The 22,362-nt window shown below is 41.5% G+C and overlaps 1 protein-coding gene across 4 annotated transcripts in view; it reads right to left on the bottom strand.

The window, feature by feature from the left end:
- The window catches only part of slc24a4b (solute carrier family 24 member 4b), a 33,536-nt gene that overhangs the window by 1,955 nt on the left and 9,219 nt on the right, over positions 1–22,362 (bottom strand). The window contains exons 3-14 of one of the 4 annotated variants that reach the window (XM_085770380.1): positions 12,633–12,709; positions 10,495–10,569; positions 10,320–10,404; positions 10,110–10,213; positions 9,695–9,769; positions 9,587–9,612; positions 9,294–9,347; positions 6,289–6,440; positions 3,127–3,296; positions 2,700–2,841; positions 1,675–1,841; positions 515–629 (exon numbers count right to left, since the gene is read on the bottom strand). In XM_085770380.1, coding sequence (XP_085626506.1) covers positions 515–629; positions 1,675–1,841; positions 2,700–2,841; positions 3,127–3,296; positions 6,289–6,440; positions 9,294–9,347; positions 9,587–9,612; positions 9,695–9,769; positions 10,110–10,213; positions 10,320–10,404; positions 10,495–10,569; positions 12,633–12,709 — 1,242 coding nt within the window. The remainder of the gene's footprint in view (positions 1–514; positions 630–1,674; positions 1,842–2,699; positions 2,842–3,126; positions 3,297–6,288; positions 6,441–9,293; positions 9,348–9,586; positions 9,613–9,694; positions 9,770–10,109; positions 10,214–10,319; positions 10,405–10,494; positions 10,570–12,632; positions 12,710–22,362) is intronic. The other 3 variants (XM_085770381.1, XM_085770382.1, XM_085770383.1) reach the window with 3 other exon arrangements.

Below are 22,362 nucleotides of genomic sequence, written 5' to 3'. Positions count from 1 at the left end.
CCTTTGCACATATCCCAATTTGAACTATTTGGTTTAATGTGTAGCCTGTAGGTGACACATTTGTATGTTGCACTACAGTTGCAAAAGCTAACAAAGTGCACTTTTCCATATCTGCATGTCTGTAGATTTCACTATAGCTTGTAATGCACATGTGTAAGTTAAATAATAATGCATTATAAACAATTTACATGCAGATGGAGTTACCTAGATATGATGCATTTCTCTACTTCTTCCGTGTCTCCACTCTCACCTCAAACTACCTCCATCCATCCACAAATAAACTGAATCTATATTTGTATTTTAATGGTTTGTTTTATTGTTTCAGCCAACGATCCATCAGGGATATTAAAAAGGTGTGAGGATCTAAAAACAAAAATGAGAATGTCCTGGTGGACCAGCGCTATTAAATGAACGGTACATAACAGAAACATCCACATCGGACTCTCCACCGCAATAATAAAACCAGAATCCAATAGAAATCCAAAAATATTTCAAGGGGAGAGGTGTACAGTACCTTGTCGAGCCACGATGAGACTGGCTATGCAGTCTGGGACGCTGGTGCCGGCTGCCAGGAAAGTGATGCCCATGATGACATCAGGGATTCCCAGAGTGTAGCCAATTATAGTTACCTGAGAGAAAAACACACAGCGAGCGTTAAGGCCTCAAAAATAGCATTTTCTGTTTCTATGAGCAAAGGCATGTCACATTCAAACACTGACAAATACCCTTGTTTCATGTTTTATGCATTTTTCTCTTTGTACTGACTCTCCTGGACCGTGCGTGTACATCTGAATAGATTAATTATTGAGTTACGTCCGATGGATATTTAATGTCACCCCACTGGCAGGAAGCACAGGGTAACTCATTCGACAGTCAATACTCTTGTGAATTCAGTTGTCTTGGGTGTGGAACGTCCTGCTTTTCTGACTTGTATCTTTGGATTGACAACTGTAACTAATGATTCTTTGTGTTACCAATTAATCTGATAAGTCTTTCAATTAAATTTTATAGTTTTGTCTCTAAAACACCAGAAACTGTTGTCAAATTGCCTGTTTTGTTCAACCAACAGTGCAAAATATATTGACTTATCACTTAAAATAATAATAATACTGAGATCTTGAGGCACTGGAACTTAAATCACAAGCTGAAAATTCAGAAGTCAAGTTGACAACACATGCACTGCAGTAACACTAACACATGCAAATACACCAACACTTTTCATTAGTTGTGATTTTTGCAGCGTATGTGTTGGCAGACTGATGAAGATGTTCTCTGAATTTGCATCGTGTCGAGCTCACAGGGCGGTCGTACACTAAGAAATGAACAAATCTTCACATCATCTGCAACGCCTTAAAATTTCACATGCATATATTTTTGCATTATGACTATGATATTAAGTTAATGCAAATGGGTAAAAAAAATAGTTTGAAAACTGTGTAGTCTTAGTCAAGAGGTATAAATAAGGTTTTTAAATGTTTCAAAACAAAAGTATCTTTAAAAACATCAGCCACAGGCCTTCATGATTTGAGAATATGTTATCTGGCCTGAGTGTTACACAGGGTTGAATGAGGGCAACCAACACGTGAGAGTTTCATTTGGCACCCTGAGCTGGAAACTGCTGGGATAAACAATCCAAAAAAATTCAAAAATCAAAACATCTGTAGCTACACTCACCATCCAGACCATAAAGTAGGAGAAGACAGCAATCCAGATAGTGGACAGCATGAAGGACACCATGAAGAATTTCTCCCAGCGAGGCTTGGCACAGTTGGGGACGGTGAGGTACAGCAGCAGGAGCAGAGGCCACGAGATCAACCACTTGAACTTGCTGCCGATTCCCCCTGCAGCAGAAATACACAAGTTTGAGATCACTCTGGCTTTTGTTTGTTGGAAAAATGTGTCAAATATTCTTTTCCTTATTTAAATGTTCAGGAGAATTAAGTGATACATGTCCAACATCACACTTCTTTTTATTCTATGTGTCTTTCTAATATTGTTGTTTGTGCTTTTTATATAAGGTTCAGTTAAAATGGGGCCAATTAATACATAGTGTTAAAATACCAGGACATTTTTCACCGTCATTGGCTTTAGTGAAAAGAATAAACATGCCACTCCATCATTTACCACCAACACTGAAAGTTGTTTTTTTCTTTTATACAGATAGCATCCTTTTCCTGTCTTGTGGTGCAAGATTTCAGCCGACAGACTGCAGTCAAACACCAAAACTTTCTCCTCCTCCTGCTCCTCTGCGCTTCTTTTAATGCCTCTTTCACCTAATATAATGCAGCAACACTTCCACCCACTGTGATGAATTGGTCCGTTTCGTGCCAAATCAGATTAATCAGATTCAGATTCTTTTCACATCAGCAGCCACTGACTGATAAAAGGGCAGCCCCGCTCCGAGCTGTCAAAGAGGGTGATCATTAGTCAGTAAATATGAAGCCACTGACTAATTTGAGGGAGGACATCAATAACTATTGAAGCGGAAAGACATTTTTAAGCAGGCTGAGCGGAGCTGTCCAACTAAAAAAGAGAGAAAACGCTATCAGAAATAATAATAATGCTTCAAGTTGTTAAAGTAACCACCACAGGAGATTCTTCATAATTATGTTGTTCCTGCATCTCTTTACCCCCTTAAGTACCCACCCGTGTATGCCAAATTATGCACATTCATCAAGTAAATACATGAAATCACGTACTTGGAATGTGAAACGGCGAGATGGTTTCATTTTCCGGCGCTTCGGTGGGTTTGTCCTCTGGCACGTTCCCGTTCTCGATCTCAACCTTCCCGTCAATCACTTGTGTCTCCACACCGTTGGCAGCTTGGACCAACTTCTGGCGCTTTCAGAAAAAAGAAACTAAGTCAAAGAGCACGTGAACAGACACGCTGCTCCTCCGAGTGCTGGGCTACTGCCAAAACTTTTACTGCAATTGTTTGTCTTTGCATTAAAATGAAAAAAACAAATAGATATACATGGTACACTTGAGAGCGAGATAAGGAAAACACTAAAAGGGTTTTATCACGGCCTTGAAACCAAACTGTACAAAAGTTGAAAAGACTCTTGACATGTTTGTGTAGCAGTAGCAGTTTAATCCACCTATTGGAGCAAAAACGGCCTGCTGTACCTCTGTGATGATGAGGCGACTGGCCATGCGCAGACGGGTCTTGGGTCCAAAATGGCTGGTGACCATGACACGGAGGCCGGCCTCTGGAAACCTGTACTTCGTAGGGCTGGCGTTGATGATCTCGTCCACCATCACCACTGAGCCGCGGCTGTAAGCTTTAGTGGGCTTGACTGAGAGGATGAAGGGATATGGTGCAAATATAAATGAATGAATAAACAGTTTGTGTACTTGACACTTTCATGACTGAAGTGCTTTGACACAGTGTGTTTTTTTTTAAATGATACAATACAAACAAAGTAAATTATACCCCATTGGCAGGAGTACAAATTACAAGACTAAACATTCAAGAGTGGCACCGTCATCAAGAAAACATACTATGCTATGAACATTTTCAGTGTCGTTTTCTACTCTGTAGTGTAGTTTTCTGGGCCAAGGAATATTAATGGATGCTGAACCAGAGCCATTTTGTCTCGATGCCAGAGTTAAAGCTGCAATAGGCAATTTTTTCCATGTCAAAACATATTCCTATTACCCTAAATCACAACACGGGCTGGAAGTGGACAGCTGAATACCTACACAAATCAAAACTTAAAGTGATAGTCTGAGTTATTCGATGTCAAATCACCCAAACTATCCCTTTAAGAGCAGAAATGTCTCCTAAACAACTGAATAATGTCTCACCTAGACAAATTGGGGTGTTTTTTTTTTTTTTTTTAAAAAGCTTTGAAAATCACTTCTCCTGTCACTCTGCTACCAAAATTGTCTCTCCCCCTGCGACCTAGAAAATTCATGTTGATGCCTTCATCTTGCCTGTTGCCTTGAAAGAGAGGAGGGAAGCGATTCTTGGTAGCACTGCTCTGACTGAGGACAAATATGCCAGCGACGTCTATCTAGGAAGCAGATTAAAGGATTGTTGTATGTTGGTTTGGACAATTTAAAATCCAATATCTCAAATTTAAATACAAAATAATAGCTAATATCACATCATTCACATAATCCAAACAGTGACAATGTGAAAAAGATTCACCTCTATAAGACTACACATTCATTTGCATACATTACAGATCTGCAGAAAAACCTTGCTCGGCTAAACGACCTCTGCTGCACTTGAGCAAATTCATTCATAACTACACTTGATCAAAAATTCATCTAGTTTTTTTAAATGGAGCAGCAGATTTCAGTCCCAGATCTTGTGGAAGGAACGGAGGTGTGTAAAAAACAAAATTTGAGATTCACCTGCAGGACTCGGCAGCTTTTGACCTTTTGCCCCCTCTAATCCCTATGGTATAAAAATCTCCACACAATAGGTGGATGAACATAAGCATGCTATGCACAGTCCACATGATTTCGGGATAGTGAACTTCTCTCAAATTGCCTGGTGCAGCTTTGAAGTTTTGGCTACCAGTTGTGAATATTTATGGGCCAACTGAGATTGATCTCAAAATCTGCTACGCTGGAGATGTAACCTCTGGCATCTTTGACCTGACCCCCTCAAAACTTATGCGCATGGTCACTCCCCTTCAGGTAGCTCACTGTCTGACAACACAAACACAATTCTGACGGTTTCATTGGCATCTCATAAATCCTTGTTTGCTCTTTGCTTACAATTAGCTATAAGATCCAGTGTATGGGGAATGAAAAAGTTCTACGGGACACTTATTAGTTTAACTTAGCCTTAATTTGACTTATTATACATGCAAGAATGCACATAAATTAGTTGTGTAAACAGAGACGGCATAAACAGTTCCCCTTGTGAAATTCATTACCACTTCAGGAATGAGTGGGTCTACACTCCAGAGACCGGCAGAGGAAAAAGTAGTATGCAAGCAGAAAGAATTGGCACACAGCAGCACAACACTGTTGACAATAAGCAGAAGTAAGTTTAGTAAGGCTAAACAGACAGGCGTGTTAATACTAGTGCAGCCAAAGTGGAAAGAGTTAAACCTCTCGGAGGGGTTAAATGTCACTGAGTAGAAAATTTTGAAAAGGTCAGAAGGGAAAGTAAAAGGAAGAAGTGGAGAAGTGTGGCTATAAAGAAGTCTCAGCCAAACATGACACTGAAGACACTATTCAGAAAAAGGTTGAAGAGACACCAGGACAACAAAGTCCCCTGACATTAAACTGCATTACTGAAGACAGATTAAAGAATATCTTCATTACTCTTTTCCCATTTTCAACGGGAACATTTCATTTTGTGACCCCTGTAGGCTCAGATAAGCTTCAGTTGCTTATCACTTTTAAAAGGACTTGGCAGGCAGAGACATTTAATGGAGGAACATACATAACTTATATATAAAAAGGAGACGTTTAACAAACTGTTCTTCAGGTAGTGAAGTTCAAAAGGCCAGGGGAGAAAACTAACTTTGGAAAATTTAGCAGCTTGCTTCTTATTTGAAAAGGAAGAGAGTGAGACACTTTTGAGAAATGTGTTCATTTGTTTCATTGCTGAGAGTAAATGTCAGCACCATTCACATCTGTACACCCAAACCAAACTACAGCCAGCAACCTGTCAGCCTAGCATACTGTTCCAAAAGAAGAAATGGCACAGAATTGATTGTAAAACTCAATAATTAACATGTGCTCTCTTGTTATGTTGGATTTGAACATTAAAATGTTGTTTCTCTCGTGTCCATATGCTCACTAATGATGCGACAGCGAGCAGCCAGATAGCTTAGCATGAAGTTCACAGGAACAGATGATCTTTTTTGGTGGTTTTACAGCTATCGTGTACCAGACTGTTTCTTGGCCTGGCTGTTACCTTTGGACCAAACTGTTTCCAGTCTGTAACGCTAAATTAAGCTAACCGGCTGGTGGCTAGAGTTTCTGTTTTAGCAAGCAGATATGAGTAGTGGTATCTATTTTCTCATCCAATTGTCAGCAAGGAAGTAAAGTAGCACATTTCCCAAAAATGAGAAACTATTACTTTGAATATATTACAGCAGAATTTAGTATGAGAGTATTAGCTGAAAGGAGGAAAGTTTAAAGCCACAGACCTTTTAGTAGAAGGAAACACCCACAGTCTTCCAGAGAAAAAAGGTCAAATCGTGTCATTTATTTCTATTAAATAGCTTGGGAAGTTTAATCTATACATTTCAACAAACATCCGATTCATTTCTTGGCAGAGAATAGTCTTGGGTACCCAGCCTGTCTGATTAACCTTACCTGCTGAGAGTAAAGGCGATGACGGGTCGTCATCCCAAACATTGTCATAACTAGTATTACCGTCCTCCATCTCACTGCTGGCCGCAGCGTTACCGTTGGCCACGTTCTTGGTCGACTTCCCCATGAAAAATCTTTGCATGGTGGAGTTGAATCTAGTAAACAGATGGAACATAATCCCTAAATTAGAGATGCTAAAATAGTTCAACAGAGAGTCCAAAAAGGAAAGGAAAGGAAAGGAAAGGAAAGGGAAAAACAAACTGGATACACCATTCAGTGTCAGGATTCACATTTTGCAAATAGGGTTTACAGTATGAACTTCAGATGAAAGCCTCCAAATCGTTTGAAATATAGTTCAAATTAGCCTAAAAAAAAGTGTTTACTCCTTACTTCTATAGGATGAATCTACAGTACATGGCCTACTTTCTTTTAAAAAAACAACAGAATTGCACTGAATGAAAACCCTTGAAATATGCTGTTTCTGCACTGGAACAGAAAAGGAAGCGAAAGCCAGAAATGTTCACAGAAGCCAATCACAAGGCTTTCATCGGCCACATGGGCCTTCAGTAAGACCGTTTGAGTGCATTACATAAAAATGGATCAAAAATACTGTACTGAGTGCCGCCGCCGCTGCTGCCTTTGAACATAATGTGTGCAGAGGTAACACTGGCAACATCAGAAGAGCTGCACTCAGAGGTCCAGCATCAGAGGCCGACACTGCAACTAAAAATGTGTTGTAGCTTCAGAGTGCAATGTGCAAGAAATTATTCAGTGATATTTAATTTTAATTCCACATTTACTGTAATATTACTTTAAAGTTTTCTTCATGCAAATTACAGGTTTTAGGGATTGAAGTTGTTATATTGTGTACAAATTGAATTAGTATAAAAAAGTATTTGAACCAAAAATGGCACTGATGAGTCGTCAACACAAACACTTGAAGAATAAAAATCTAGGTAAAAACAAAACTTTTAACCTCAAACCAGGTGAAATGTAGTTTAACTCACAACTAGCCTTTTAGGCAAGCTATATGTTGCTAAAGCTAATGTTTACAATAAAAGCCCAGCCAGTGCATGTAATGTTAAGTCACACACACACACACACACATAGTGCAGCACCACAACTTTTTTAGCAGCACCTAAATCATTGAATTACCTTGTTGTTACTTAGAAACCTTTAAGTTTAGTTTGGGAGAGAAGAGACATCAACTCAAACACATCCACAAAATGTCAATAATGATTAAAGTAGATTAGGAGACTTGAAGATGAAGATAATATTTTAAAAAGACAGAAACATGTTTTATACGGAGCACTTGGCTAATATTAAACTCCAAAGTATTGAGGTTTTTATAATTACATTTACACTTTTTGCCATCACGTTTTTTTCCCTGCGCTGTTGTTTTCTCTTGGCAGTGAGCGTGCCGTTTGCTGGGAAAAAATATATTTATTTCACAGCCGGGCCCTGGAAGGTCACCTCAGAGCAGAGACTGTGCTATATAAAACCCACTCTGCTCCATTTTGACTGAACAGCCCAAAATGGTTAGCAGATATTTTGGGAGAAGGGAGACATATGACAACATATCCTACAGTAAGCACTTCTTTCCTCCAAATGAGAAAGGAGAGGAGTGATCCAGTTAAGCCTGTGCTCTTAGCCACTGCAGAGGGAGAAAGATTAAACTCTTATGGCAGGGAGAGAGCAGACTGCTGCTGAGTGTAACACAGATTACCAGCTGGACAGACACAGCGGCGCACAACGATGTGGTTGGCATTAGGCAGTTTGGATTGTAAAGACACAAATGTGGTGTAATAGAGAAGTGTGTTATTTGCTGAATGTTGACAGTAAAGGAGACCGGGGACGAGGAGTTCTCGGGGCAGATTGTGACCCTGAATAGTCATCATCTGTTTCACTGTAAAGTTCACACTCCAGTCTGTATTTTTAAATAAGTATTACAAGTTTAAAACCAAAACTGCAAGGTGTAGATATGATAACATCATAAATTCAACACAGGACTATGTATGAAATTAGTATTTATAGTTAATTACCACTTCGAAAACACTGAACGCAACACCTAATTTTTGGTTTCTGGTAGGGCCGTTAACTTATTGACTCATGACTTTAGTTGTAGATTATTTGCCATTCAAATAATTGTGATTAACGATTTTACCATAATTGTCGTTTTCTAATATTTTTATGCCACTATTATAGTATAAGCCTAAACACAGTTTAATAATACACACAATACACATACACAATATGAAGAATAACCATTTAGTGGCATTAAACATTGGAACATATTAATAAAAACTTTGTAACTAAAATCCATGATGCTAATGTCAATAGATGCTCATCGAAATGCGGTCTTTGAATATCAGAAATTAAGCGCCTCGAGATAAAGAGTTTGTGTTGCTTTACACATGTGTCATTAAACCATGTAACCAAACCAAGTAAATATTGATGGAAACATGACATTTCTGTTATAGAGATTAATGGAAACAATTTTAACAATTATGTAAAATGGTTGCGATCAGCTCAAATAATTTTAATCAGGGGGTTATGTAATAATTGTGACAGGCTTCATATCTGGTGTAATTTTCAAGACAAGGTACCGTAATATGGTTTTGATAAACTGCCCTTTCTATCCCACCTAAAAAAAACAACAACTTTGCAGTGTCTTAATGTTGAAGAGGAGCATCATCTTTCTCCACAAGTGCTCCACAGTTGAGTCTGCAGCTAACATCTGTGCAGGCGACATAAGTGAGACACTCCCCTCCAGCTGGAAACTCATTCTTCTCATGTAAAACCACCGAGTGTGCAGTCGGGTACACTCAGCAGCTCACAGGTGTTAGTGTGCGAGCACTACCACCACCCCCTACACCCACACACACACACACACACACAAATACATCCACACACCCCCACGCACACACTCAGCTTTTTATGGTGATGTGGTATTCAACTTGCCTGGTTAAACATGAACCCTTTTAACAACATGAATATGCAGAACTCACTTCATGATGAGGATGTATCCTGCGTACATGAGCACCAGCGTCAAACCCTCCCACCTAAAAACACAGATCCAGGACATCAAAGTCAGACTCACATTTACAGAAATAAATATCCAAAATCCAAAATTAAGCTTATAGGACTATTTGTACGCTTTCTAATCGCCAAATGCAATTGCTATTTGGTACAATTACTAAGAGAAAATCAATGATTAGGGTTACAGAAAGTGTTCTGTTATCATACGACATGTAGCAAGTGTGTAAAATTGAACAGTGCGTTATAGATAACTAGAACTTACCAAACAATCTTCCCATCGTAGATGAACTGAAAAATTAAGGGAAATTAGATTAAATAATCTCAGCTGGTGTCCACTAATAAATGCACATGGTGAACTTGATAGACTTACGGCAATCAAAGCCAGAACGGACAGGATGTAGTAGAAGGAATCCCTGAAAACAGCCCACCAGGTCAGCACCACCACCTAAGATTTCACAGTGAAAAAAAAAGAGTGTGCAGTCATGTTTGAGACTTTTGTGTATTAGTAACGGTAAAACAGTAGAAGAGAAGAATCACAGATTAATAATCTGTTTACGCCTCCAGAGTTTAGTTCCCCCACTTCTATTAAAACCAGTTCTGAGAAAGCTAAATGAAGCAGATGGCTTTGTTACCCCTCAGCAAAAAAACTTCTGCCACACATGTGCTACTCTGCAGTCTATAAATAAACAGAATGATGCAGCTGCAGCAGTAAGTCACTCCTCCTCTCTCTTTCTCTCACACTCTCACACACACACACACACACACACACACACACACACACACACCTGTCCAGCGAAGATCCCACAGACACCAATGATGCAAAGGATGTTGAAGACCGCTGAGCCAACGATGGTCCCCACCCCCACATCACCGTGGGTGATGAAGACACCTGCACACAAGGAGGCCAATCAGAATCAGCGCTGACACCGACCATCTGGGAATGTCTAAGTGTATGCATGCGCTCCCTGTGCATGTGTGTGTGGGGGTTTGTTTACCAATGACAGATGCAAAAAGCTCTGGTGCAGAACTGCCAGCTGCCATGAAGGTGGCTCCGGCAACATCTTCGCTCAGATCCAGTTTCTGCAGAATTAAAGCAGAGACGGATGATTTCACACAGACAAACCAGACGCCGCAGCACTGAAAGATGAAAACATTACAAAGTGCACGGACCTCACAGATTTTCTCCAGCGCCGTCACAAAGTACTCGTCGCATGTTATGGCGAGGGCCAGAAACATGTAGAGCGCCTAAAGACAGAATGAACAGAGTTAAGTGTGTGAGAGTGTGTAGACTGTTGCAGCAGCAGAGTTAATGGAGCCTCGGCAGAGCAAAGATACACTGTCTCCTGCTAGGGAAACCCCAGAGCACAGCATCTAGTTAAAACTGAGCCCGTGTCTGTGCTGAATTCAAGATGTCAGCTCAGTGACAGGTTGTTTTTCCTTTACCATGTGCAAAAACGGCGGGATCTGCATATCTCTGTGGAGTGTAGGTGGGGGAGAGGGGGCGGAGGGAAGGGGTATTTCAGTAGCTGTGGAGAAATCTATTAATTATAGATCAGCTGTGACATCATCATAGCCCAGCGTCTCCCCTGACAGGTGTGCTCCGCTCTATGCTGTCCACAGGGGGCAGTGCAGGACTGCAGTACGATTACACGCCCCCCTCCTTTACATTTTATCCTCCTGCTCACAGTGCTGAAGTGAGGACAGTATTAAGTCATATTTCACTGTAGAACATAAAGATGGGGACAACGTGTAGGTGAGTATTGACTGAATTATAGCTCAACTCTCTCTTTGTATCTGTAATGAGACTTCATAACCTGGTCCTGAACATGTCCGTCTTAAAGCAACAGTCAGATGTTGATATAAAGGTTAAAAAGGTCTTATTTGTATTCATTCCTTTGGCGTTTAAAAGACCAATTTCTTCTAATACGAGGAGCAAACTCCTGTGAAACACTTTAACGTTTTAACTTAAGTCTTTTTAAGTATGAAATTGCCTTTTAACCTCTACCTCTGCTGTACTTCCTTGCTTAGCAGCAGTGAAGGGGTTGCAACAAATAAGTGTGAATTTTTCCACTAGAAAAAGACTAACTTTAAGAAAGACCATCAATAATACATTAATAAAGGCTTCAGATTCTTTCCTCCCAGAAGCCAAGCTTTGAAACAGTATTTCATTTGGGGAAATAAAATTTCCATTAATTTTTAAATTCTTATCATAATATTCAGAGCAGTGTTATTTTTTGGAGGTTGTGACTGTGAAATTCAGACTGCAGCTCAGGACGGGTTCAAAAAAAAAGAGCAAACCTTTTTAAAGCCAGTTAAATCCAGCATGAAGAGTTTATTCACAGGTGTTTTAAATGAACAATGCCCAGCAGCTCCACTGGAATCCACAGGTGGCCTGTGTCTTTATGTCAAATTCAATGGAGCTTAGCATGACTGAATATGGACAATAATGGTTTTCAAATGTGGCGAAACACCTCAGACCCACAAGAAAAGACATGTGCACGTCCTTATTCCTGACCTGGGGCTGGAGTTACCTCACCATTCTTATGAATCATGAGAGCATTTCAGATGAGGCTAAAAATACTCCACCGCCATATTTATGAAGCTTTCCGCATTCGCTTTAAGAGCTGAAGCTCTCCTCGGAGAGGCATCATCATTTTATGACACTCGGAGCCATTAAATTAAATTAATGACTTCTTGTGGTTCCTCTGTTGTTGCAATGTGAATTCAAATGACAATTCATCTTTGGGCTACATCAGCTGTGATGCTTAGGCAGCGGTCCTTTAAGGTTTAGGATCTAAGAAGAACTATTTAATGCGTCTGTGACGGGTTTATCCTGGGAAGTTATTTAAGAAGAAAAAGACGTCAATCTTCCTAATTGCTCTGGGTCAAATACAAGTTTTAGCTTGACTTTTCAATAGTTTTTTTTGCATTGAACTGTATGTATACCATGAGTCTGGATGCATTTGAAACTCAGTAGAAAGGATACATCATTTGTGTCATGCTATTGACCCATGTTCCATCTTGTTTTACAAAACATTTAAAAATGAAAAGCCATTAACCTGCCTGATGTACTGTAGTTTTGATTAAATGTAGCTTTATATCATACTTTACATAGGCTACTGTTTTCAAGCCGTTGATATAAGATTAAAGGTTTACCACCGCTCACGTCCTCTGAGGCGTCTACAGCTTCTAAATCCACCTGCAATCAGCTGAGCTCCTCTGAGAGCGTCGACCAGCGACCGTGGGGACAGAGATGCAGGTGCAGTTTCTTAAAAATTCTAATCATGAAATAAAGAAGTCCCTCTTACCGCTGAAATGTGCAGCAGAACGGCCCCACTCTTTCGCTCATTGTTGGTGAAAATGTCATCGGGGAACTCGTGTATTGCTGGGGAGAGAGGAAATGTCACGGTCACCACACATCAGCAGCTTGACAGTGAGGTAACACGTCCCCGCCCGCCCCACCCTGCGAGGAGCGTGTGACTTCATGATGGATGTCGGTATCAGAGGAGCAGGCCCGGGATGCCCTGTTGGTTCAGCACACTCACACACACACACACCACTCATTTGTTTGGAGCAACTATGTTAAGAGTTATTCTTTTTTTTTTCCCTTTCTGTCCCTTTCCAGAGGATTATTTAACACATCAAAAACATCTTGTATACCTTAAAACGGGGCAGCACAGCCAGAAAGGGTCAGATGCAAATTAAACAGCAGCCTGTGATCATCATCCAAAAAAAACAACAACTGGAAACTCAGCCATCATCAAGGGCTTTGAATTCTTCAAAGGACTGAAATGATTCAAAACATTTTCTGAAAATTATCTTCAGCCTCACCAACGACTTCTTACCTATTCCAAGGAAAATAAAAATAAAAGAGAACAAGAATCAACCATCACATCGCCTCAAGAACCGTTGTAAAAAAAAAAAACAAAAAAAAAACTGGGGCTATATTAAGAGCCTGAAGTCATACAGAATTAAAAGCGTGCAGGCAGAGAGAGAGAGAGAAAAAAAGACTCCCATGCTGAGGACTCGTCATCCGTCAGCCAGAGCTCCAGCTGGAACGCCGTGTGATCGTGGTACCACCATACGGCTCAGATCTCTGGGAGCACGGCCGCTCCACGGTGCACCTGGCTGGAGACAGGAGCTGGCCGCTTCCCCGACAGGATCCAGCATCTTTAGGGAGCGGCCTCTGTCCGACCCGCCGTCCCCGCTCCTCCTCCACCCCTCCATCCCCCCTCATCCCCATGCTGCAGGCTCACATCTCGCCTTGTAACAAGCCTGCAACGTTACCAGCAATATTGCTTACATAAGCTACAGCTATCTCTAAGCTACAGTTAGCCTTCTGCTGCAGCCAGGATAAACAAGACCCTGAGTCTGGAGCAGCGACTGTTTGAGGCTGTACTCCACTCAGCATGCTGATGTTGGCATTTAGCTGAAAGCCCTCGCAGTGACACACGTTAATGTTTAGGCGCCAAAATGTTGATCCTGTTCCCCCCCATCTTGGGGAGGCATATTAGCATACAAACATTTGGTAATTAAAGCATTAAACACAAGGCGAAGATGAGGCTGATGTGGATACAATTCATTCTGCAGAATATTTGTCAAAGCAAATCAAAAACTAAACTTTGATCTGATGAGGGTGACACAATTAAGAACAACATCACCAGTTTTTTTCCCCCAAATGTCATGGCAATCCATCATAATATAGGTGTCACATGAAACCACAAACATGAAGGTCTGGACTTAAATCTGCAGATGAGGTGGATAAGTGGAAACTTACTGAGCTGCTTGTGGCACTAGATGAAAAGTGAGAGGATCATTAATGTGGCTGGGATTTGTTCTTTAAGGCAGTGCCAGGGTCCAGAGACCACCACGGGTATGGTGGAGCTTATCAGCTAGAGAGGGGAACTATTTATTTTCCCTTTATTTGTAGACAATTACACTACAAAAATACTTCAGGCACGGGTCTCTTTATTACACTCTCTGTAATAAAACATCTAAAAAAGCAAAAATCTTTTCAGATAGGGAGACCCTGGGACAAGCTTTTATCATCAGATGTGGGGGCACGTGGTCAAATTTGTGTTGGTAAAGAGTCCTTGATGTGAAAAAGTGTAAGAGGTACTGCTTTAGGTACCGTCCTATAGTGAATACACAATGTCACAGCAATCCAGCCAATTGTTAGCACATTTCATAAAAGGATCAAAGTAGGCGATCAGCTGCCTGACTGACCTGGCCGCTGCCTACGGCTGCTTTGCTGTTTAACTGTTCAAAACACAGAAGAAAAAAAAACTCACAATAACGCAGATGTGAGCGACTGCAGAACAATGCTGTTTACAACACGACATAAAGGCAAAGATTTAGGCCCTTGTCACATATGGACTCATGAAGTGGAACAGCGCTCACCTGAGACTTCTCACCGCATCTGTCCCCACCTCACCGATAGGCTACCGATGCCTGCTTTTATGATTATTCGACGTGTGTGCAGTGCAGACACACATGACTGCATCGGCGTAGCGTTTGGAACATTGCACAGGCAAATCAAATACCCTGCAGGATGTAGACCAGGTCCAATTAATCAACTGTGTGCCTCCTGGATTTCATTCAATTACATCACGTATATGGAAATGCGGTACACTTTGCATCTCCGTATTGCCATCCAACACATTATCTCTGCCACGGAAACAAAGAGGCACAACACAAAAGAAAACTACAAATGCTATTTCTGGCAGTGGGACACAAATTAATCCGACCTTGATTTGCAGGAGATTAGGTATCTCGCAGGCGACACAGCAGCGCCTTTCACAACACAGTAAATGCACCAGATTAGATTAGGGGAGGGGGGGATAACAAGTTGAATACAAAAGTAATTTGGATCATGATTTTAATGTACACGATAACAAGAAACCGGAGAATACCTGAGTGACACTGAAAACGCCGACTGTGGCCGGCGGCTTTGGCTCATTTCGTTTCTGACGGGTTTTATGTGCTGAATGTAACGCGCCGGAAAGCAGCCGACGGCCTCAAGCGAAGGCGCAATCAATTACAGGATTTGTCAGCTGTGCCCTCAGAGGTGACTGAAAACACACTGATACCATTACAGAAGGCTCAACTCCTACTGATACCTAAAGGACAAACCACACGACCATATAGGATTCGAATAGCACAAGGCTTCCTGTTGAACTTCTGAAAAAAACACGGGAAATGTCATCAGGCCTGAATTCCCTGCCAGGTCCCTTCACCTCCTGCTGGCATGTTCAGTTAACAGCCTTGTAGGACTTCCATTAATCAATAATTAAGTGCCATAGTCATCCATGTTCTTCAGTTACTCTTTCAGCCCCCTTGCTACTATGTACAATCACCTCTAGCTGAGCGCGTGTTAAAAATAGGTGATGGCAAAAAAGGTGTTTAAAGGGCGCCGGCAGTGGGACGGCAGGGTCACCTCCCCGTCCCTGTAAACACTCGACCAGACAGCGTCTGCAGGAATCGTCTGTGTCTCTCTCTCCACACTGTGGAGGTCAAACCGGACATGAACATGCTTCCACAGCCGTTCCCCCAATCCCCCAAACACACACACACACACACACACAAGGGCAGGACAGGATGTACACACAGCAGCGAGTCGACGGACACGCTGCTTAAGTGATGCATCTCAAATGCAGTCCATAAATAGAATCATAAATAATATGGAGCCAAGTTGACTCGAATGTCATTTTAACAGAAATGGGAGAAATAAATTGGAAAAGGCGCATCATCGTCCAGTGTGTTGCAGATGTTGGGAAACCCTGGACACACAAGCAAAGTTACAGTTTCATGATTCCAAAGCTTAACATTTATATTAAATAGTCATTAACCTGCCAATTATATTCTTCATTAATCATCTGGTCTGTTCTTGTCGTCTTGAATCATAATCCAAACCTCAGAGAGAGTGATGTTGGTTCATCACGACATCAGACAAGAAGGAAAGCAGCAAACCTTCACAAGTGACAGGCTGGAACTGGGGAACGTTTGATGGATTGATTTTCTGTCAAACCACAATCCAGTTTATGAGCTTTGTCACTTCTAAAAAGAGATTTGCTTACTTCTTGAATATTTAAAATCTGACGTCACCTCAGATGTGTGATATATCTGTTTGACAGTTTGTCAAGAAGATACTTGATAGATGCAGCCATGATGTACCATTCAGTACAGACTTGTAAACACATGTCTGGCATCTTAGACTAAATGTTATTTACCAGAAATTCTAAATTTCATTGTGCCACATGAGCTGCTTTCAGAATAAGAACTACTCTGCCGAACAGAGGTTTTGCAATTGTGCACATCTGAAAACATTAAAAAAAACAACAACAACATTTTTTCTATCCTGCTGTGCCGCTCATATTTGTACGGGGCTGCTGTCTGTTTTGGAGGCGACGAGGGAGTGTGAATGAGGAACGTCTGGAATCGCAGGGCAGGCAAAAGGGAGAAGAAAAAAAAGTCCTTTTTAGAAGCTAAGCTACAAATCTATAAATAAACCCTGGATTCTCTAGTTGGACACCTGACTGTGCCGCTTATGCAAGAAATTACTGGCAACACTTTTGTTCATCTGCCCCCCCTCTCCTCCTCCTCCTCCTCCTCCTCCTCATCTTCTCAACCCCAGAAGTAATTACAAGTCCACACAGAGTCCTCACAAGAAGTGTACGGTGGGGGTTTTATGAGACGCAGTGTTTCCACCCTCCACTGTATTACTGTGAAGGCCAACGCTGGCTGCATTGTCATGGGTCAGGGACAGGACGAAAATTACCATGAAGGGGAGGTGTGTGTGTGTGTGTTAGGGAGTGGCGGACACTTTAATGTGCACAGTGGGCCACATAGAAATGCACAGGACAGCAATCCTGTGTGCTTGCCTCTCATACTGAGAGCTGCTGTACCACATGGGGTAGAAATCTGTCAGCTTTTTAAGAAAGCACGAACACAGTGGCCTGAGCAGCATCTTTAACAGTCATTCCTACATTAGCAGAAAGAATATAAAAAATAATAGTAATGTCACAAAAAGTTATCCCATAATATCACATTAATCCTGCAAGACACACTCTGTCTAGATCACACATATAGTGACAGTAGCTGTTGGCTTAGCAGCTCTTTATTTCAAGAAAACACTGGGATATTCACTACTTTGTTCTGTCTGACATAAACCCACCACATTTCTAATGCATGATTAGTGGTGAAGAACAATCCCATCAAAACATTGTTTATTCTCTGTGCTTTCTCTCTCTTAGTTAATGATCAAATGAGATGGACCAATTTAATATTGTTTTGTTATGTGGAGATTTTTGGGCTGTATTGCAGTGTTTTATCTAAGTCAAGGGGATGGTTCAAAGAAAACAACTCCCTCTCTCATCCACGCAGCCCCACCTCCTCCATCACTTTAGCACAATCCTTATAAAGACCCCTGGCTTTTATTAAATGTACTGTATGTTCTCGCTTGGATTTATAGCACTGCTTGCTCTAGTTCTGCAAATTCACCGATTTAAAAAAAAGAACATAAATTCAAAAATCTCCACTTTGTCTCTGTAGAGGCCACTTTCCACTGTTTTAAGTCTTGGTTAATATACAAAATCCCCCTCAGATAACCTCATAATAAAATATACTGACGTATTAAAGCTAATGCTAAAGAGCCTGCGGGCCATTCTTTACATTTGTGCAATTATTATTCCATAATCTGGTAATATTCCAGATATTATGGTGCCATTACATAATGGAGCTCAGTATTGGGTGCCGTCTGTTGTCTCAGGACTGTCAGAACAGTGCACAGAAAAGGCCAGGCTGCAAACACTTGCATGGTTCAGGCCTGGACAAAGGAAAACCCTGAAACAATAAAAACGGACAATCATTTCACAGACTGAGAAGAAATCACGCAAAGATGCCTCCAACTAAATCTCCAAAAACATCATTCTGAGAAAACAACTCTGCAATGACGTCAGATATCAAAATAAAATTATAATGATGTGAACGAGATGTTTTGGCAGAGTGCCTGGTGCTACCTTCTGTCACCGCCCTGCGCTCTGACCCACAGACCGGTCGGGTCATTACCAGAATACAACTGGCACAGTACAGTAATCAAGAGTCTCTTCAGAGGAGAACGCTTCCTCTGGGTCATTATTAGCCCGTTAGATAATTGGCTTAGTGACTCGACTGCGACTGACAACCACCATTCTTGTAAACATGACAAAGACATCACGAGTCGCCTGGTGGGGAAAATCTTTAGGTCACACAGAGACGATAAGTTCTGAAAAAGGGCAGTCGATTGAAAAAGCACACACATACACGCGATTATTATCCTTTTGTTGTTTTGCACATGCTCAAACATCACATGTACAAACTGCTCTCACATGGGCCATGTAAGCACTCGGAAATAATGTCACCTGCATGAACACACTCGCATTCCTCCTACACGTCTACTTTTAGCATAAAGTCCCATTACTGTAGCCTCTCTGTGTCTGCAGTCAGCCTGTTGGTGGACCTGGTTCAATAACCTAAAGGGGACACCGCTGTGAGACGCACGCTTTCAACTGTGAAAACGAGAAACAGGTAAACAACTCCCTCGGGGTGAGGGTATAGATCAGCAACAACAAAGGAAGAACAGAGGAGCTATCCTGCTGCTGTGACTACACGTTTCTTTTAAAATCCTGTCCCATTCTGGTTTCTAACCTCAGTTTTAATAGTAACAATGAAAAAAAAAAACAAAAAAAAAACAGGTACTCCACACTAGCCAAAAGCTCAATGGGATGAGATTGTATGAGTAACAAAAAGGCAGCAAATCACAAGCAGCGCAGAACGTGAATGAATAAGTACATAAAGAGGTCAGGCATGTTTGAACTGTGCTGAACGGAAAGTGCTCTGTGCAGGTGCTCGTGCCCGCGCTCGCCTCCTCTGCGCTGCATTGTTCCTCTGCTGGCATGCAAGCGGGAAGCAGAGCGAGGTCAGTTTCCATTATGCACCGCAGCATAATCCCCGCTTGTGTAATTCCCTTTTAAAAAGCCTCCTTCTGGTGTTTCCCTGGAGTTGACCAACCTGCAGCAGCCCGCTGCCCGCTTGCAGCTTTGCTCCTCACGCTACTGCCAAAATTTCTTGTCTGCTGCCTCACCCAAGAAATAAATAAATAAATAAATAAATAAAAATATGACTCGGTATCGTCCCAACCTCTGTTTGCCTCAAATCCTGCCTTTCTTCTCTGAGCCAACAACAGAGCTTGCACACAAAAATGTACCAAAAAAATCTCAAACAAACTCTGCAGGCCAGGTTTACCAACACTTCCTCCTCTTCCACGACCGCCTAACATGCAACATGTGCGCCCCCTACCCATGAGCAGATTAGTGCCATATCTAAAAACCACTATAACCAAATCCTGTGGGATTAATTCATAGTACAAACCAAGCCACACTAAAACCTTTGCTTAAATGTTCAATTGTATTTTTTGCACTGCCATCCACTTCCATCAGGCCAATTATGGCACTCAAGTGGGAGTTTTCAATATATGGCATAAGCAGCATCTTTATTAAAGGCAAATTATTCCTCCTACAGAACATTAGCCACGCTGCTCTGCCCCCTCGCCAATTTTCTGTGCTGCACGGTTGGCATCAGGCGGTCCCACATGGGAGGGGATACATACAAGAGAGCATAATCTAATATTCTGTGTCCCCATGTAAACCCCCAAGTCTTTTCTCTGCAAACACACACCACTGATCGTCTTCCTCACACAGCCTGGGAGAACTAACGGCTCAATTCTGAAATTAAAAATAAAATTAAAGAACAGCCATTAAATTACTGCTTCTCGTCAGGTTTTAGTGAAGAAAGTCAGAGTGCATTTGTTTCATTCGTCATGGGATTGCTACAAGGGGAAGTGAATCTCAAGGTCTGCATGTGACAGTAAAGACTACTCAGAGGTTGCTTCAGCCCCTTTGTGGTGTGATTTAGTCCGTTGTAGATCACAAGCATGCATTGCAATCAAGCACAAAATACTGTTTGGACAGCACCTTGTGGAGTTATTACCAATAAAAGAGGCACTTATGATGAATATCTGCCTGAGCAGAGCAAGTTTTGGGACAAGCAAAAACTACATTACACCCCATGAACCCAGAGAAGGGCTCCCTCGCTGATCAGAGAAATAATGATGAGGAGGAGAAGGTGGAGAGACCAAAGCTGGCCGAGTGTAATCTATGCAGCCCACAACCGGCGGCCTAATTAAACGGAGCGTCAGATGTTGCACACACTCAGCATAAAACGAAAAGCCTCCAATAATACTCATCCGGCCGGTGCAGAGCAGCGGCATCGCCGGTCCACTGCTGGATCATCAGCTCTGGACAAACAACTGCACAGGGAATCAAGCGTTCAAACTAAAACTATAAACCTCAAACCTGCGTCAAAGGCAAAGCCATTGCAACATTTTTTTCCAATGTTTACATGATTATGTGTTTCCACTGTTTGTCACACACTCATACAGACATCTGCAAGACAAACATGTGTCTCTTATTGTCATAATAGGGCATTCACTTCTTTCTAGGATGACAAACTTGTTGTTTACCATCCCCACATTTTCCAAGATCGTTTTCTTTTCCACAAACACCATGAACAGCTAGTCGGAGTTTCCCTGACGAAATGTTCTTTGACAGTGACAAATGCTACATCAACTAGTTCATTCACAGCCAAACCTAATCAGTTCTTTAAAAAAAAAAAAATTTACCATTTCACCCACTGGTACTAAACAGCACAACCTTTTCATTTCACCACGTTGCAAAGTGGGAGGTCGATTGTCACATCTAAAGTTGAAAAAGTTTTTCATGTACTTACTGTAAGATTAATTTAACACTGAGGAGAGTCTGATTTTTTTTCTTTGACTGACAAGTCATGTGTCTTGATTCTCAGAGTTTGTACAAAGCTGACAAGACCCACAGTCAGAGCTGCTGAAATTTATGAGAATGAGACTTCCTCGTGTCCATAATCCTTTTTATGAATGAACTTACTGCTATGATTACATTTTCTTGATACTCTGTGATTGGATTTGGTCCGTCTCTTTCATGATGCAGACACTTGTTTCTACACAAAATTACTTAAAATATTCAGAATAACCTACGTCCACAAGGGCAAACAAAAGCGTCTTCAAACGTAGAAAAAAAACACTGCCAACAGAATATGTCCTTTGAAATGGATCTATTTTTAACTTCCCTCTGCTGCTGAGTGGTGGTGACTGTCATTGACAGAGTTTCAGGCATCATTGTCTTTACAAAACAAGAGTAATGTGACATCTTGGGTGCAGTGACACTCTACTGGGTCAGAGGTAGCTGGTTAGCATGCTAACTTCAGTATGTAGATGACACTAGGGTTGTTTTCCACTGCTGTTGGCAGCACAGGATTAAAAGTTTGATGCTGTAGGCTACTCGCAACCTTTCTTCTAGACTGGTGAATAATCAGCTGTGGATGCTTATGCTGTAGCAATAGAAATCCTTACAATTTGCATCTTTTAAGTGTAGCCTAAATGATGGTTTTATGTTGAAAAAATACAATACACTGTTAAAGCGATATCAAAGTATTGACTGGATACTGTAATATTCTTGCACAACTACTGTACAATCAAAAACTACCCATTGTGCCCAAACAGACCAAAAACCAGACATCCTCATCAGCTGAGCGTCTCAAGTCTGCAGCTATGTCGGGATTATTCACGAGACCCAGCCCCAAGAACAAAGAGTCTCATGATCAGCTTGCACTGATGAGGCAGGGTAGTGGGTGGCGGGATAAGAGGAAGGAGGACTAGAGCCGACGAGCAATGTGAGGAATGTGAAGTACAGTGTGGTGCCTCCGGTGCTGTAGACATCTGAATGGGGAAAAAAAGGTAATCCTGAAGGATTAGTAGGAAAACTTCCAACACATAATCTTGTCATTTGGCGTAGATTTCAATAGAAACCAACTGTGACTCTAAAAGAAAGTTCACATGTTCACATGGACATGTGGCTGAATTGCCATGAAAGGGAAAATTACATTGGTTTTGCTTGTTTATACATAAAA

This window comes from Trachurus japonicus, chromosome 24, assembly GCF_045865225.1.
Source record: "Trachurus japonicus isolate A0001 chromosome 24, Traja_1.0".
NCBI lineage: Eukaryota > Metazoa > Chordata > Actinopteri > Carangiformes > Carangidae > Trachurus > Trachurus japonicus.
This window is presented reverse-complemented; position numbering and strand designations above follow the sequence as displayed.